The 17056-nt window shown below is 42.2% G+C and overlaps 1 protein-coding gene across 1 annotated transcript in view; it reads left to right on the plus strand.

The window, feature by feature from the left end:
* Window positions 1-17056, plus strand: part of PTPRG (protein tyrosine phosphatase receptor type G) — a 392464-nt gene that overhangs the window by 80653 nt on the left and 294755 nt on the right. Inside the window, exon 2 of the mRNA XM_030957087.1 lies at window positions 5697-5801. Coding sequence (XP_030812947.1) covers window positions 5697-5801 — 105 coding nt within the window. The remainder of the gene's footprint in view (window positions 1-5696; window positions 5802-17056) is intronic.

Consider the following 17056-nt stretch of genomic DNA (forward strand, 5'->3'; position numbering starts at 1 on the left):
ACAGCATGTTCCTTGGACTGTTTTTCATCTTCAAATTGCATTCTGCTGGTTAGTTCCTGGAGAGGCCTGCTGTGCTCTGCATTTATGTTCTTGTTCTTAGGATTTGTGCTGTTACCACATCATCCATCAGACACGTGAACTGCAGAGAATGAATGAATGGTGGGAAAAGTCTCTGTGTCAGTTTTACCAATGGACCTGTGGGTTCCATTGCACAGGAATTAAGGGGCTGTCTGGGTCACTGTCATCTGGGAAAGGGACATATGTCTCTTGGCAGATGTAGCATCTGGGTATCTGTTATTTCACTTAAGTTGTGACGAACTCATCATTTTTAACTCCCATATTTCATTAATGGAAAGCTGTGAAAATTGGCTGTGTGTTCACAGGAGAACAGATTCTGGCTTTTATCTGATAATGGGAAGAAATCTCTGCAGCATTATCAAGGGATGAAGTTGCATTCAGAATATAATTTGTTGATGCTGACCACTATATGTTATTGTAACTTCCATCCCTCTTTGGCAAGACGTAAAATAATCTGCAAAATATGGAGATCCATGTCTGTGAAGTCTGTTTAAAAGTAATGCACTATCAAAATGGATTGGCTGTGCCTGAAATATTTCTGGATTTATTTGCTGTCAAAAGGTGGTAAAATATTTAAGGCAAATAGCCTAGTTGTGTTTAGAAATTTTACCATGAAAGAGCCTAGGGAGATGAATTTAAGTATTATTTATACTAATTGTGCAAAATATTTTAATTGCCCAATATTATACATTTATTATCTATCAGTTTCCTCCCTCTCCTTTTCTTCTTTCCTTCTGGCTCATTTGGCAACATTTATCCTAAGAAATTGCCCGGAAGCCTGAACTCATTTCAGCAGAGTGTGTGTTACAGTGCATAGCATTGCAATGTCTCCAGCTTACCTGCTTCCCTTTAGCACAGTCCAATTAAAACACAGTGAAGGCACCTAGATAAAGGTGCTGCTTGTTGCTGGAGAGGCTTGCATGAAGCTTTAGGCTTGCAGATGGGTGTCTTGGATCACTCATCTCTTTATCTCCATTTAAGAGATGGTATAAAAGCCCTTCAAGTAATGTCTCTGTGCTTTCATGCCTTTTTAAAATGCTGTGCTGTGCAGTCTTCAAGAAAAGAATGGTTTTCTTAGTTTTGAAAAGTTGGTTTTCTGCAGGCATTGATTTGATACAGAACTAATTGCTAGAATACCTTATGATTTAGTGCTTTTTTTGTTGCACACTAACAAGATCTTTTCTTTAACTTCCCTGCTTGAAGTGTTCTCATAGTGGGACACTACTCCAGACTCCAATAGACAAGGCTCTGTCTCCAAAGGCTGGCTTGTAGCTCTGTGTTGAGCTACTCAGTTAAGGAGTTCATGCACATTAGGGACTAGGAATAAAACTGTGATTCAGCTGCTGCTGTAGTCCACGGTGGCAAGTCAGAATGATTATGACATGGACAATGTGTGTACGTTTGAATTCGTCCCATTTTAATCCAAAACCAGATTTGTGTGCAATGCTTGTCTTCAAAGAAAGCTTAAAAGAATGTGAGTGTGGCACACAATCTAGTTAATCTACCATTATAAGTAATGATTTCGCCATTCAGACATAATGTATCGATCTTAAAGGATTTTTCTTTCATAGCTGATGGCTTGATACCATTTAAACACTAATGCCAAGGGTATAATCTCTCTGAATAGTGTAATAGCTTTATATTTAAGGTAGATTGGGGATAAAATTTTGTGTTTTCACGTGAGCTATGAATACCAGTAAGGTACTCAGGCAGGAATTACCTTATCGTACCTTTGAGGGCACTTATCAAATAATTTTTATTGGAAAGTTAATCTGTTGAGTCAGAGTGAATGGAGAGCTGCTCAGGATGCTGAGTGTAGCCAGCATTGCTTTTGCTGTCTGCAGATCTGTGGCCCGGGCTGATTCATTTAGCACATCATCGAAAATCATGTAGCATTCAGTGCTGCTTAAAATGATACGAAATGGTGTGTAAGGGATTTCTCCATGTTGGCTTTGAAGGATCCTCTCCTCCTGGCAGGGCTGCAGGGCCCAGCACAGCTCCACAGGCTGTGGGTTACACCCAGCACACACTGACAGCCAGGGGAGCTGCTCAGGGTTTAATTTCACACCTGTGCATCTGAGTGTGCAATCTCTCCCTTTCTCTTTTAATCCTGTTTCTGCAAGCCTCAGACCATATATTATGGTGTTCATTTCCCCTCTGCAATCAGCACTGGCTTGATGGGACAAAGGAAACTTGCAAGGCAAGGGTTTCTGCTGTGCCTTCTCTTCATCTCTCCCTCCTGCTCTGTGTCCCTCTAGTCCACCCCTCTAATTTGGCTGCTCCATGTTGAGCCTTCCTGGAGCATGTTCCTACCCCTCCTATTGTCCTGATTTCCACTTCCCCAACCTTTGCAGGGCTCCAAGAAGAGAGGAGCCTCTCCTGTTTGCTCCCTGTCAGAGCAGCCTGTCTAATTGCTGGCTTTTCTCCAGCATCCAGCTCTGCAAGAGCAGAGCAGGAAACCACTTGGCTGCTCCCTGTTCTGGAGCTGTTAACTGTCTCCCAGCTGAAAAAAGACTTTTGGAATCCTGTAGTGATTGGTGCTTATATAACCTAAATATTTTTTGAAAAACTTAAACTTTTCATTGGTGTCAGGTTGTTTTGATCAGAAGATAAATCCCTCCACCTCCCCTCCCAAATGTGGAAAAAGTAGTGATTCTACCTGAAACATAAGATTGTTTTGCTGTATGAAGCACTTCCTTTTTTGAAAGAACTCGATTTGAATGCTTTGGCTCTTCCAGACTTTTATCTGAAAAGCCACTGTATGCTGTGTTCTGTACCTTGGACCCCTTGAGGATGAGAGAGTCACTGACCCCAATTAACACTGAAGAACAGAAGCACCATGAGACTGAGTCTGGTTTTCTGATGACTTTGCCACTGTGAGATATGGCCAACAATATCTGTTTGTTCACTAGCACAACAATACTCGTGTTTTCTTGTGTTCCTGTGGCCTCATGAAGAAATGCCTGGTTGTACTGGCTGAGGGAGGAAGGAGATGCTGTAGCATGATTTTTGTAAGAGCCAGACCATTACCTTTGCAGTTCACAGCATGGCCAGAGATCCTGAGCCATCATCCTTTTCCCAGAGTTTCTGCAGGTACCCAATAAGTGCATATCTTCTCTAAATTGCTGATGACTACTGAATTACTGCATGTTTATAAGAGGATTATTATTGAAAATAATGTTGGGCTATCTAGCAGTGGTGCAGGATTTTATTTAGAACAGGATGTTTCTTTCTCAGTTTGTTTCTTTTTCAGTCCTACAGAAGCTATTTAGCAACCAGCAAGTCTCTTCCCCTAGTTCTCTTGAAAAGTACTTGAGCTCCCTCCTGGTTTGTAACATCTTTTATGGTGGAAATAAATTGTTGTACAGCATGTCTCTTCATCTTTTATAAATACAGATAGGTGCACAAATCTATTAAGTATCTATGCAGAAAACTAAAACTGCATATTTTCATAAGAATATCAGGTTTATAATTGCATGAATAAGATGCTGACGGAAGCAAATGTTCAATTTCACATTAAAGTTAGGCATTCATAAAGGCTTGGATTTGCATAATTAAATTTTCTGCACAGAAGACACTGAAAATCAGTGGCATGATTCATGGCCATACCATGGTTACTGTGAGGCTTCTTGATGGCTCCAGCTACAAGTACAGAGGTGTTTACAACCCAAGATGTTTTGCACTGACTCAGACCCCCTGTACCTTCAACAAATATAGATTTTTTTAGACTCAGTGCCTTTCTTTGGATGTACAGGCACACAGGAGGGCTCGCTGAGCAGGAGCACCTTGCTCTTTGGAGGAAGCAGTGTCCAATCTTCCTCCTGCCTGAAAGGTTCAGACTTTTTCAACAAGAAAACTCCCACAGTTACTTGCCTTCTCTGTAGAGGATGCTCAGGAGAAAGCTGCTGTCTTTCATTTTGTAACAAGGAGAAGCTTTAGGTGTAGTTGTCAGCACATGTGATTTTTAAGTGAATTAAGTTGGCCATTTTTTTTCTGATAGCCTTTCCAGCCATCTGCCTAGGCTATTTCATTGTTCTCTTCCCTGGGCTTTTCATGGCCTCTTATCTTTATTCAGTTTTGTGGTTTTTTGCCAAGAATGTTTGGGTCTCCACATCCCACACCCGTTCTTTCCTGCTGAAATGAGTGCCTGTTAACTCCCAACCACGTAGACATAGAAATAAAAAGCAAAAAAAAAAAAAAAAAGACTGAAGTAAGATGTTTAATTTAGTATTTTTAGAGAGGAAAACAAAGTATGTGAGGTCGTGTTGCCTACAAATCCTGGTAGCAATGATGTGTTCCAGTGTTTCTTGTTCGCAGCCTAGGGTGAATTTAACATTTAGAAAGTTGCCAAGGAATCTGGAAAACTCATTCAAATGGCACAATTAGTACCTTTGCTTGCACAAGAGATGATTTGGCAGAGGCAGACCTGTACTGCCTTTCCTGAAATTGCACGACTTTTCCTACCACTTCAGGGCTCCAAAACGTGCAGAAATCCTCATTGCAGAGGGAAGGTTGTACCCAGAGCTGGGTAGCACTCATGGATAACCTGGGGCACAGCAGGCTCTGCTGCTGTGCTGCAAGAGCCTCCCAGAAGCCTTTCCAAAGGGAAAGAAAGGCAAATTCTGAGTTACTGGTGCATGATGTTCAATAAAGTCCTGTTCCAAGCTTCTCTCCAGCCCAGCTGTAATTGGCTTGGGAATAGAAGGGAATGCAGCACTTGCTGACTGCATATGGGCAGCAGTGCTTCATGGGGTTTTCTGAAGCTTTCATTTGAATAATTCAGCTAGTTTCTTACTGATCAAATAAGCGGTTTGGGAGAAGTTGGGCTTAAATTTCCATAAAGCTATTTGGTGCATACTTGTTCCTCACATTCCATGTCTATGGATCTAAGGTGGTTTTTGTTTGTGTGCATTTATTATGGTGCTCTGAAAAATGTAGTTGAATTTATTACAGACTTTCCACTGACATTTGTGAATTTACACACCTCCACTTTGGTTCAATCAGATGCATAGAAACAACAAGCCCAATGTGCACATAAAAAGCCCAAATACCCCACATCATCATGGAATCAATTCATTCCTTGACAAAAGAAAAAATAAAAATTGTTGGAGGTATAAAAGAAAAAGTCCTGGGATGGAATGTAGGTGGGTAGGGGTAGGATGTGGGGTTTTGTTCTGGTTCACTTGAGTTTAACACCTTGTAGCTTGTGGAGTTTTACAAAGATTTCTCCATTCCTGTTCTCTCCCTTTCCTGCTGTAAGTCATTGGTATGGCACAGTGGGTGTTTTGACAGACAGTTTGGTAGTCATTGGCAAAGTAAACTTATCTTCTGGGTCTAAAGAGAGAAAGTTTGGTCACAGGTCAAGGCTCTTATTGTTTGTTTGTGTACATCAGAATTTCCTTATGGAAATTACTGGAGTTGCACAGGCATCCAGTCCAGAATAATGGTGAGCCAGTGAGTCCTGGCTTCTCCTTTGGATGGGGGAGGTTTCAGCCTGTTAAACTCTTTTAAGCAATCCCTGGTTTGTAGCCTCTGCTCAATAAAGATTGAAGCTTCACTCTGCAAACTCCAGGGAGCCAATACCACTTTCTTAACAATTCCTGCTTCTTTTCTTGCAGCTCTGACTGAAGGTTATGTGGGCTCTCTGCATGAGAACAGACATGGGAGTTCTGTGCAGATCCGCAGGAGAAAGGCTTCAGGGGACCCTTACTGGGCTTACTCGGGTGAGTGACTTCTCCAGAGCACTAAAACATCAAATGGCTCCAGAATCAAATTGTTTACTTGCTTTTTATTACAGCTGTGCTCAGTTTAAATTAGTTTTACAGTGTATTTTCGTTCTTCTGCCTTCCTTGCAAATTCCCCCTGTACACATGCCTGCCTTCTTGCATTTCTGCCATTTACCTGCAGAATTTGCCTTATTATTCTCCTCATCCTTTCAGTCTTGTTTTTATTTCTTGACATACCCTTGGTCAGGCATACTCCCAAACTTTTCTTTCTTTTCTGGTCTAATCAGTAAATTCCCAAGCTCACCATTTGCTTACCATTTTCTGCCTTCTAGGAAGACTGTAAGCATTCATATATATATATATATATATATATATATATATATATATATATATATCTATCTCCAGAGGGAAAAAAAAAACAAAAAACCACAAACCAAAAAAACAACACAAGTTTTACAATTAATTGTTTCTGTGCGTGTATTTTTGTGATAGTCTATAATGACAACAATGAGACTTTTCAGTGCATCAAGCCAGGATGTGTGGTGCTGAAAAGATGGGATACTGGAAGGGTATTTTAATGTTTGTCCCACTGCTTTTATAAAGTCTTATGGAAGAGCTCGTGTACCTGCACAAGTTTGAAATACCACAAATAAAAATACACTTCAGAATGATGTGCTGGTTGAATGGTTTGCTGGTTGCTGTGTTCTAGAAATGGTGTTAATAGCTGTGTTAACTCTGTGGAAGATATCCAATATCTAAAAAGTTTTTATGAAGATTTCAAGCATTTTATTGAACTTGTGTGTGCTTTTCTGGAAGATCTGAGATACACTTCAGACATTTGTTGCTTGTCCAAGAGGGTTGTTGTGCAGGGCTAGTTTTAGCTGAAGGAAAAATACTGCTTTCTAAGAGGTCTGAATGCTGATATAAATATGCAACTGTTACTTTTTGACTGCCAACATCCCTCTTTTATTCAGACACTTTATTTCATTGGGAATGAATGATTATAGGTAAGTGTAGAGGTTTTTTCCATCAATATACACAAGTTGTCTCTATTAGATGTCAAAATGCAATCTATCTCATTTGCAAATAGGGTCAGGCAAGTAAAATAAATCTGAACATTTCAGTAATGTAGGACAAATGACCACTTTTGATTTTCAGCCAGTTCAGCCTCTCTTATCTGATGCCATTTTGCTCATATTTGCTCACTGAGGGGACCAGAGATTATGAAAATGCTGAGCTTCTGTGTTTAGGTTGAAAGTGGGAATAAATGGTGGGTGGCAGAGCCCAGATACCAGAGAGATGTTTGTTCCTAGCTGAGCACAGTGAGGAGGATGATCATGTTATCTGTTTCTTTCTCCTTGCTTCCTCATTCCCCAGAATATTTCCCAGGAACCCTGAGCAGGGCTTGGCTGAGCACTTCATGTACTGAAGTTTGTCCTGTGGGTAGGGTTTTGGACATGCCTAGGAAGTTTGCATCAAATGAGCCTACAGAGAGGGGAAACTTCACTCTGCAGGAAGCAATTAGCCCGTGCCAGTGGTTTCCAAGCTCTTTTACAGACATTATCTGGTAGGCTGCTTCCCTCCCCTATCCTCAGATGGTCAGGCCAGCTCCCCTCCAGTTACTTGTACAACAGCTGCTGGCCCAGCCCCAGCAATTATGGGCAGGGAAGGAGGCTCTGCTGGGCTGAGGCTCTGCTGGTGAGGCTGGAGTTTCCTCTAAGGGACTTTGCCAAAGGGAGTAAACAAGACCAGTAAAGCCCTGACAGCCACCAGTGGCAGCTCCTGCTGAGCCCCAGCAGACCATGTGTGTTGGGCTGAGCTAGGGCTTTCTGTTGATATCAGTTGAGTAGAACTGATTTACAGCAACATAGGTCTCTCCTTTTTATGGCTGTGCCTGCCTGCTTGTAGAGCTTTTGTATTTTTGGGCTTAAGATTTCTGTAGTAAATCCTGAATTGGGGGTGGAGAGGTCCAAAAGCAGGTGGCCAGTTGTGGTTTTCCTGCTTGGGGGTGGGAAAAGGGCACAGCCATGTTGCAGAGAGCCCTCAAATATCCATCTTCCACAGGATGTATCTGTCCTACAATGTGCTTTTAGATTATTTCCTCTGTAGCCTTTAGGAAACCCTTCTGCTGCTCTCAGCTCTTGTGGAAGGTGAGTGGTCTAGGGGCTGGTGTGAGCTCTGGAGATCAGGAATTTTCCAGTGTTATGAGTGATCTATAGCATTACCCTGTGCTGCCTGGTCATATTGATTCTCTCAGGCTCAAGAGTTTAGAGAGGAGAAATTTCATTCATTGATCAGGTGTTGAACAACCCTCAGGTACCCACATCCCTAAAGGTGCCTGTGGATGCGAACTCCAGTTGTGCACAGAGCTGCACCACACTTCTCCTTTCACAGGCAAGGAAAAGATTTTAAGCTTTGTAAAATAACCCTGTCTACAGACACAATTCTGACTATAACATTTATTCTAGTTCAGAAATCAAACTTGCAAAAGTAAAGACTAGATAATTAAATGAAAAAGGCCCATTTTGAATGGGTTCTGTCAAAAAGACAGCAGGAAACACAGTCAGCCCTTTACAAGAAACTTCATTAAGTCTCTGCTAGCAGCTCTTTAAACCAAACTCAGAAGTGAGCAAACGCTGAAAACAGAAGACTAGCTTGTCTTTAAATAGGAACAGCAAAACTGAACAGAGACTGACATCTCCTAGATGTTCTTTTTAGGGTTTTTAAGAAGCTCAAATGACATTTCCAGGGGGAATTCTCGGCACATGTGTATTCATGTATGTTTTGGCAAAGTATTTATTGTGTTATTTATAGTATTATTCTAAGTTTTGACATGGTTGTGTCTTAGAGTTTGTCAAAGACTTCCTAAACTGGGACTGGCCACATTACTTGTAGTACAGCAGAAATGTGGAATAGGCACAGCACAGTCACAAGGAGCAGATGTGGATCCTGAATGTGTTTTACTGCAGTCTTTGCTTTTCCAACTCGTCTTTTCTGTTAGGCTGACCACTGAATGGACAGGTTTGAAATTATTTTTAGCACATCTTTATACTTGCCACAGAACTCAGTATGTTTCTAGTACCCATCATAGTGACAGATAGTAGCAGTTCAGGTGCTTTTTCATCAGTGTGACGTATTTTTGTTAATACGTAAACTGGTTTTTAAACAAAAAAAACAAAGCAATACTTGAAACAAACGCCCACAGAACTATGCTACTGAAACATCTACTAGATTCAGGGCTTTCTGACTGACCCACCCTTGTGTAGCGTATGCTTCTTCACAGAGCATAATATTCCAGACCTTTAAAGATGCCTCTCAGTGTCAAGTGTTGCATCTGTCAGTGCTCAGAACACTTTGCTGGTAATCTGAGCAGATCCTAGTTTGCCTTGCAGTAGCCCAAAAAATGAGTAGCTTCAGGGTCAGGGCCTTAGGAGGAGATTACAGTGTGAGGTGCTGATGCAGATGGTTGTACCTTAAGTGATGGTAGGCCTGGAGGACCTGTATCTACTCATACCTGTTCTTTTGAAAAGCTGCTGTGCAAAATTAATGTGACAGTCATCGCATGAGATTGTGGAAAACCAGAAGTAGGAAGGGGCTTACCCAAATCAGGAAACTCCTTTTTGAGTCTTCAGGTAAAAGATAATTATTCCCAGTGTTAATTTTTGTGATTAATGGGATGGGATGGGTCTGCCCTGTTCTGGGGCAGGATGCTGTAGATGATGCTGCTTTTGTCACTGGAGTTTCCCAGCTGAGCTGGGGTGCTGGCACTGGCAGGGCTGGTGTGCCCTCCTCCCCTGATGACTGTTCTGCTGATCAGCTTCAGTGTTGTGAGCTGACTCATTCAAGAAATACTCTTCTGAGTAATCAAAACCATTTGGGCTTCTCAGAGAACAAAAAAACAGAGGTTGGCTGAGGATGTAGATGTGTTCTTTTTAGATGTTTATCTAAGTGTGGCTTTGTAAAAAGAATCCTGTGTAAAAAAACTCATACAGTTGTTTTTTTCCTTTAATCTTATGGTGCATTCAAGGCATCTCTTTCCTCTTTTTACCTTTAGTCTCTCCTATTCTATGTGAAATTATTTGCACCACTTATGATGCTTCTGTTATTTGTGCGTGTCCTTACTGATGTTTTTTCTGTCTAAAATGTTGAATCCTTTCTCTCCAAGATTCTGTGCAGCTGCTGTGAACATTAGAAGTTAATAGAAGAAAAATAGGCTTTAAAAAAAGAAAAAAGTAGTAGAGATGACCCTGAGAGTGGGGAAAGGTGTCCATTAAGAACAGGAACTTTGGCCATGCTGTCAAGCTAGTGGACACTATCTGTGTGTGAATGCTTTGTCCTACAACACTTAGGCACTTATTGCTGTCCTTTAAGATGCTATTATTTAAAATATAACCGGTGGTGAATGTAAGAATTGAGTGTTCTTCTCAAAAGCAATTGCTGGCATTAAAACAGGAATGATGGGTAATGGTTATTTCCTGAAAGAACAGCAAATGGTGTTAACTGTGATGGAATGTAACTCGGCCATATCCTTTGTAAATGTGTGAATTTCTCTCTTTGCTTAGATTGTTCTCATTAAATAAGCTGCTAATGTGAATTGGACAGGAAATAATCAGCACATAGTAAGGAAAGCATCAAGACTTATTGAACTGAGAGGTAACTAATGGGCTATTTGCTGTGGTCAGTATTTCACTCCTTCAGTCCCTCAGAATAATAAATCTTGGTATTGACCAAAACTCTGGCACACCATGTGTTCAGTTATCATTCCTCTGTAAAAGTACTCATCTCCCTTAAATGTAGGATAGTCAAAATGGGGAGGTTCTGGCTCTCTTACTTTCTCACTTTTTTGAGCTGACTTTCTAAAGAGGAGCTAAGCTGAGAGAAGTAGGAAAACCATTCTCATTAATATCTGATCAGTAAACTGAGCTTTGAATATTTTTATCTGCATTCATCAGAGATGAATAGTAGTCTTCAGTGAACCCTGCTGGAACCAGCTGCAAGGCATTCGTTTCCATATGTATCTTGTTAGTGGAACAGTTGTTCCAGAAATCAATGCTACACTCTTTCATAAGGGGAGCACAGGAAACCATAGCTGGAGAGTTTGCTGCTACTGTCTGAGCATGAGCCCTCATTTTGAACGTGCACAGCTAAAGCAACTGCTGTGTGTTTTCCCAGATAAACAGGAATTACCATCTGTATATTTTGATTGTTTGTATTCTGATGTTTCTGGTTCATAAAGCTTCATGTCCATGACGCTGTACAGATGTGCATGAGGCACATCTGTGCCTGCAGAATCTGCATCTAAATGTGCACATACCCAGAGCACGTCAAGGAGAGTTCCTTTTATCTTTCCTTAGCTACCCTGCCCCTGTGAAGGAACCAGTACCAAATACTATCTGTTGTTTCTGTTCTGAGAATGAAGCAACGAGGTGTCACAATCCTTTCCCAGAGAGCAGGATACATCTTCCTAACCACAGCTTGAATCAGGAGCTCACAATCAGCTTGTGTTGAGTATTTACCATCAGCAGTTCCCTGAGGAGAGCCAGCCTTGCCAGGAGCAGCCCAAGTAGTCTCTATCATTTTTTCTGATCCATACTGCTGGGGAGCACTGCCCTGATTGAGAGTCTTGTCATTTACTTTGTTTGTCTATTGGCAAGTTTCTAAATAATCTGCTAAGGAAACCTCAGATAGTAATTTAGTTTCTACTTAGACACAGACACGATTTCATTATTGAATACCATTAATACTGTTTACTCTCTCTCTTGCCACCTTTTCTTGTGTGCCATGCTAACAGTTTATTCCAAGTACTGTCATAGTCAATCCTGGTATATCCAGTCTATACTGAAATGCTTGGTTGGATTTTTAAAAGTTGGATTCAGATATGGTGAAATTCCCTTTTTTCCTTTTTTTTTTTTGGCAAGGTTCTCACTAGAATTTGATTGGTTTTCATGCTTAAGCGCATTAAAGCAAATCTCTGATTTTTGAGTGTTGTGAATTTTTTCTTTTACTGTTTCTTACCAGATAGGCCATGGTAGACGAACAGCTTTGAGAGGCTGAAATAGGAGATGTGCAAGGAACCAGTCCCCTCAACTTTCACTCTTTCATGAATTATTTTCCCTAGCACAGCGCAGAAGTATAAAATAACAGCAACAGATGATGGGTGAAATCTTCAGAGCCTCAGATACAGTTGTTCCAGCAGTGCATCACAAGCATTTTTACTTTGCACTGCTGCAATCCCAACTGTGGTGACCTCCCCTCACACGAAGGAGCACAAAGAGCTGCTTTAGCTGGGGAGGGGAGACCTCTCACTTCTTTAAATGTACTGTGCTTTTTGTTGCATTTTCTTTCAATGTGAACACTGGGACATTTGTGGAAAACCTCTGGAATTACAACAACCAGTGCGCTGTTTCAAAGGACTGAGAATGTGCTAAAGTGCAGCAAAAAAAGTTGTCAATTTAGTTGATCTCTAGGCACTGAAATAAGCAACAGGGCAAAATATTTTAAGTTCTTCAGACATAAGAACATGTGAAATGCATATATTTTAAGCAGGCAAAAGAAAGATGGATTATTTGGGTAGCAGCTGTGCTACAGACTCAGCAAATGGACTGGAGAATACTCAGAAAGTTTGAGTCTGCTGTTTTTGAGGTCCTTGAATGATTGCAGTGATATATTGAATTTCCAATCTTGATTTCATATGTAACTGAACACATATAGGAGAATAACAGTGAGGAAAAAAGTATGTGAACAGCAAGGATACTTGAGTGAGAAACAAAGCAAGCACGGAAGCTCTGAATAGCCTTGTAGTGTGTGGTTAAAAAAAAAAAAAGTAGCTTGGCACAAACATTATTGCAATAGTCCAAGCATGAAATAATCAAGGAATGAATGAGAATTCTAGTTGCAGGATATAAGCAGAGTCTTTGTATGAAATGGCTGAGCCAGGCCAGCACTGCAGTCTATGCAGTAGATGTAGAATTATTTCCATTATTTTTGTTATGTCAGATGGCTTCTTTCTGTCTTTCCAGTCACTGCTCAGAAGATAATCTTTTTTTTCAGTATCCCTGCCCCAGGAATTGCCCCATCTCTCCTCTTTCCTAAGAAGTGTCTCCATCTTGCAGAATGTGGTATTGCAGATTTAGGGTTTTTAATCATTGTGACCCTTGACGAGCAGCCCCTGGCTGCAGAAGGAGCAGATCAGCCACGCTGGGCTCCCTTCAGGGGAGGAGTGAGAGGGGCAGGGCTGGGCAGGGCTGCCCTGGGATGCAGGTGCCACGTGTTCGTTCTGTGTCAAAAGGCACACGTCTGCTGGAGAAAGGAGTCCCATGCAGATCCTGTGGGAGTGCAGAATGAGTGTTTAGCAGCTGCAGGAGCTCTGATTCTTACAGGGGCTCTGAGCTGGAGGTGCTTGCAGGTGGGGCCTGAGGGACAGGACAGTGTGAGTGACTCCAGCATGCACCCCACAGCAGAGAGGGAAATTCAGTGCCAGTCCCAGGGCTGTGCTGTCTCTGAGGCCACGCATCCCACCTTATCAGGTGCTGATTGGAGACACCTTGGTTGCCTGGGAGACTGCCTCCTTTGGGGAGACCATGTTGGTAGCACAGCTGTTGTGAAGCTCCTGAGCTAACAGAAGGTCTTCTGGAGGTGATCAGGCTATGGAGCTTAATTCTTCCTTCATCAGTAAACCTGATTTCTCCCTGTGCTGGTGCTTTGTTGAAGCTCTTAGTCTGTTTGATGCTTTCGGTTCTTTCCAGTGGGTTTGAGGAAGATCACATGCTTTTCCTATTCAATACCCAGAACATCTGGCTTTAAGTTACAAAGTTTTTTTTAAAGACTGTATGTGCCCAAAGAGTTGGATGGGCACACTTTTAACTTGTCAAATTAAATAAATATGAAATCCTGCAATGGAGTGCGGAGCTGTGCATATAAATTACATCCTTAAGCAGCACTTGAGTGATTTTCTGGAAATGTTTTCAACTCTCCTCTGAACTTTCAAGGGTCATCTCTGTAGCCTTTCTGTCTGAGGGAAGCTATTGGCACTGGAATGATTTATTGAAGAGGTATGTTGCTCTGCAGTGTAAAAATAATGTCAAGCCTCACTGAGAACCTGAGTATCAAGCTTCTGTTTTTGTAAAGCTGGGAAAGCAAGTGGGTTTAATTCAACTGAACCCTGAATTAATGTTTCATAAGTGTATGTTCCCACCCAATCCCATCTCTTTACACTGCCCAGTTGTGAGAGGAGTGGGATGATAATATTTTCAGGATAATTAGTGAGAGAAGTGGTTTCATTTGTGAAGCATTAGGAACACTTTGTCCCTGTTCCAGACATAGAAAGATTGGCACTTGACCTGCCATAGTAAGGGCTGGTGGGTGCTGCTTACTCATGGAGCCCCTGTGCTTGACCTCTCAGTAGGGTGAGATACATTTGAAGCACACAACTCCTTTAAAAATATCTAACACTTGGCCAGCAGTAACTCTTCCACCAGAGGAGTCTTTGCTGCCATGAGTATTAGACCTTCCCTCTTCCTCCATCTCCATCCTGCCTGTTTTCTTGCAAGCAGTACCTGCCAGGTGTAACCTAAGCCAGTCTGTTGTGGCCATGGCTGAAGTAAACCCTGTCCCCCGCATCCCTGGGTGAATGCAGCGTCACTCCACGTTTTCTCTGTAGGGTTCCAGCCCTGCAGGCACGTACACAGCTGCACAGCCCTCCTTAGCACAGCTGCTGAGAGGGAAGCTCACGCTGTGAGCACAGCTGTGGAGACCAGGAGGGCGCAGGGAGGCTGGGTGCCATGGCTCATCACCCCAGAGTGCCTGAACTGAGCTCTCTGATGCTGGCCCGTGCTGCTTTTTTTAGCTTGATGTAAATTAAAGCATTCGGGTCAGCATCTAAGGTGTGCTGCTGGAAGAAAGTGGAGGAGGAGCTGTTCCACGTGGGGTTCTTGATTTCTGACTCTCTTGAGAGGTTTTCTGAGCTGTCTGGGTGTATAAATTTCCTCAGAAATGAACAAAAGAGGAACAGTCCCTGCAGCTGAATGCCTGAAGGTGATGAGTGTTGGCATGTGATGACAGTTTCTGTTGCTTTCCTTACCTGGAATAGTGAAACAAATGTTTCCTATGTGTCCAGGCTCCCCATAATACACTCACAGCTAGAACTGAGGTGACAAAAGTCCCTTAAATGTTGATCATTTGCTTTTGCTCTGTGCTGGGTTGGACCTCCCAGGGCCCCTCTGCTGTATTTCACATCATCTGGTCCTTGAGCCCTGGGGCCCATCCTGTGTGTCAAGCTCCTGGACAAACAAACCACTGAATAGATGGGCTCGGAATGAAGAAGAGAAAGTGGTGTGATTTGCTTTGTGTTTGTGTGAATGTATTTCCCAAGTACAGAAATAAGCTTTACCCAGAGGTAGCACAGCAGTGAAGTCACGGAGAGTTGAGATCACTTCATGTTCAGTTTTACATGCTGTCTTTTGCTCCTGAGCCGTGGTGGTGTGGCTCAGGCTGCTGCTGGAGCCTTCTGTGGCCCCTTGGGGTATGAAAATTAATTTTACATGCCAGATGCTAGTCTGCTCCTACCCAGAGGTGATGTGAACTTTTCAGACAGATTCCAACTTGGAAGCTTCTGTGGCACTTCAGATCGTGTTTTTAATTTATATTTCTGTTGCTGGAGACATGAAATTGAGACCACTTATCTTCATGATACACGATTAGCCTATGCTGATCTCTGAGGAAGGGGATCTGCTCTGTGAAGGTGTTTGCAGAGAACTGGATGTGACTTTTGTAAAGAAGGGCTCAGTGCACGTAGCTCAGTTACTGCTTATGTTGCACAAGGGCTCCCCAGATGCCTGAGGGACATAATTGCTCTCAGTGCAAACACAGAAAAGTTACCTCTACCTTAAATTTGTGCAAGTCATCTGAGAGGTGGCTTGGTGTTAAATGCATGGATGGCTGAAGCAGAGTGCAGTGAGGTGAAGACTATGAGTTGGGGAAGGCACTAAGAGCTTCCTTTTCTCTGCTAAAACACAGAGTTGTGCAGCTCTGTGAACAGTTAAGTGCTTCATATTCCTGTGAAAAGTCTCCAGTGCCTAAGAAGCTCTGAGCTTATTTCATGGCCTCCAGTTGTGCTGTGTGCCACTGTTCCCTGTGTTGGTGCTTGTGCATCACTAAACCAGTGGCTGTGATGTATCTGTAAGGTCACCCCTCAGTTTGGGTCAGAGTTACCCTGCAAATTTGAGTTTGTGGTGGGAGGGAAGGGGAGTTGGTAGCCCAGATGCAGTAGAAGGCTCAGATACATAAGCCTGTTTCTTCAGGAAATTAGGCTAATCCACGATGGGCCCCTATTCAAAATGGCCAGTGCTCCCAAGTAGCTTTTCAGAACGCGAGCCAGTAAAGTTCTACTTCTGTGAGTGTGGCAGATGGGTTCTGAAGGCTGAAAAATGTCTGGGTGGTTCAAGTGATCAAAATATTAGTCATAATTCTATCCTGTTGTGCTAAGTGAAGTATAACTGTTCAAAGGAAATAGTCCAAGTGCAGCCTTTCCATTTGATGCCCTGATCAGACGTGCCAATGGAGGAGGTCTGCACAGGAACCCTTGGAAGAGGGATTTGTAGGCAACCATCTGTTTGGTGTTAGCAGAAGACCTTAAATGAGGGAAGGTGTTGTGGTGTGGCACCTGAACTCATCATTCAGCATTGCATCTTATGATTTCAGTATGAACAGGAGTACAGAGTATGGTAAACATTTTCAGCTTTTCCCCCCCAAAGTACTATTGGAAACTGTAATAAAAAGTAACTACTGGGAAAGTAGTTTTGCTGAGTTATGCTATTTCTGAAAATGCATAATGCTCCATAGGCTTTTAAGTGATACTGGGCATATTTAACATTCTTTGATGTTAATTTCCTGGCATATGGACATCTCTACTTATTAAAATAAATAAGTACTTTCAAATTTAATGAAATGATGGAGGAAATGGCCTTTTTTCACATTCACGTCCGCTTCACTGGATAATTTAATGTTTTAAAATGTAAGTTCATATTAAAGTTTAAAATTCAAGTATTGGTTTTTGAAATTCTGTAATAAAAAGGTTTTGCTGTGGGAGAGCCGTATGAATTACTGAGCATGATAACACGATTAGCAGAGTCTAGCTGGTGATTTCTCTGGTACAAAATGCGAACTGTAAATCTTCCCAGTAGGACCTACATCTCTGGTCTGCTGGTGGGAATTTCTGGTACTGATGACTGTTCCATTCCTGGGGCATTGCTCTG

Source organism: Camarhynchus parvulus, chromosome 12, assembly GCF_901933205.1.
Source record: "Camarhynchus parvulus chromosome 12, STF_HiC, whole genome shotgun sequence".
Classification (NCBI taxonomy): domain Eukaryota; kingdom Metazoa; phylum Chordata; class Aves; order Passeriformes; family Thraupidae; genus Camarhynchus; species Camarhynchus parvulus.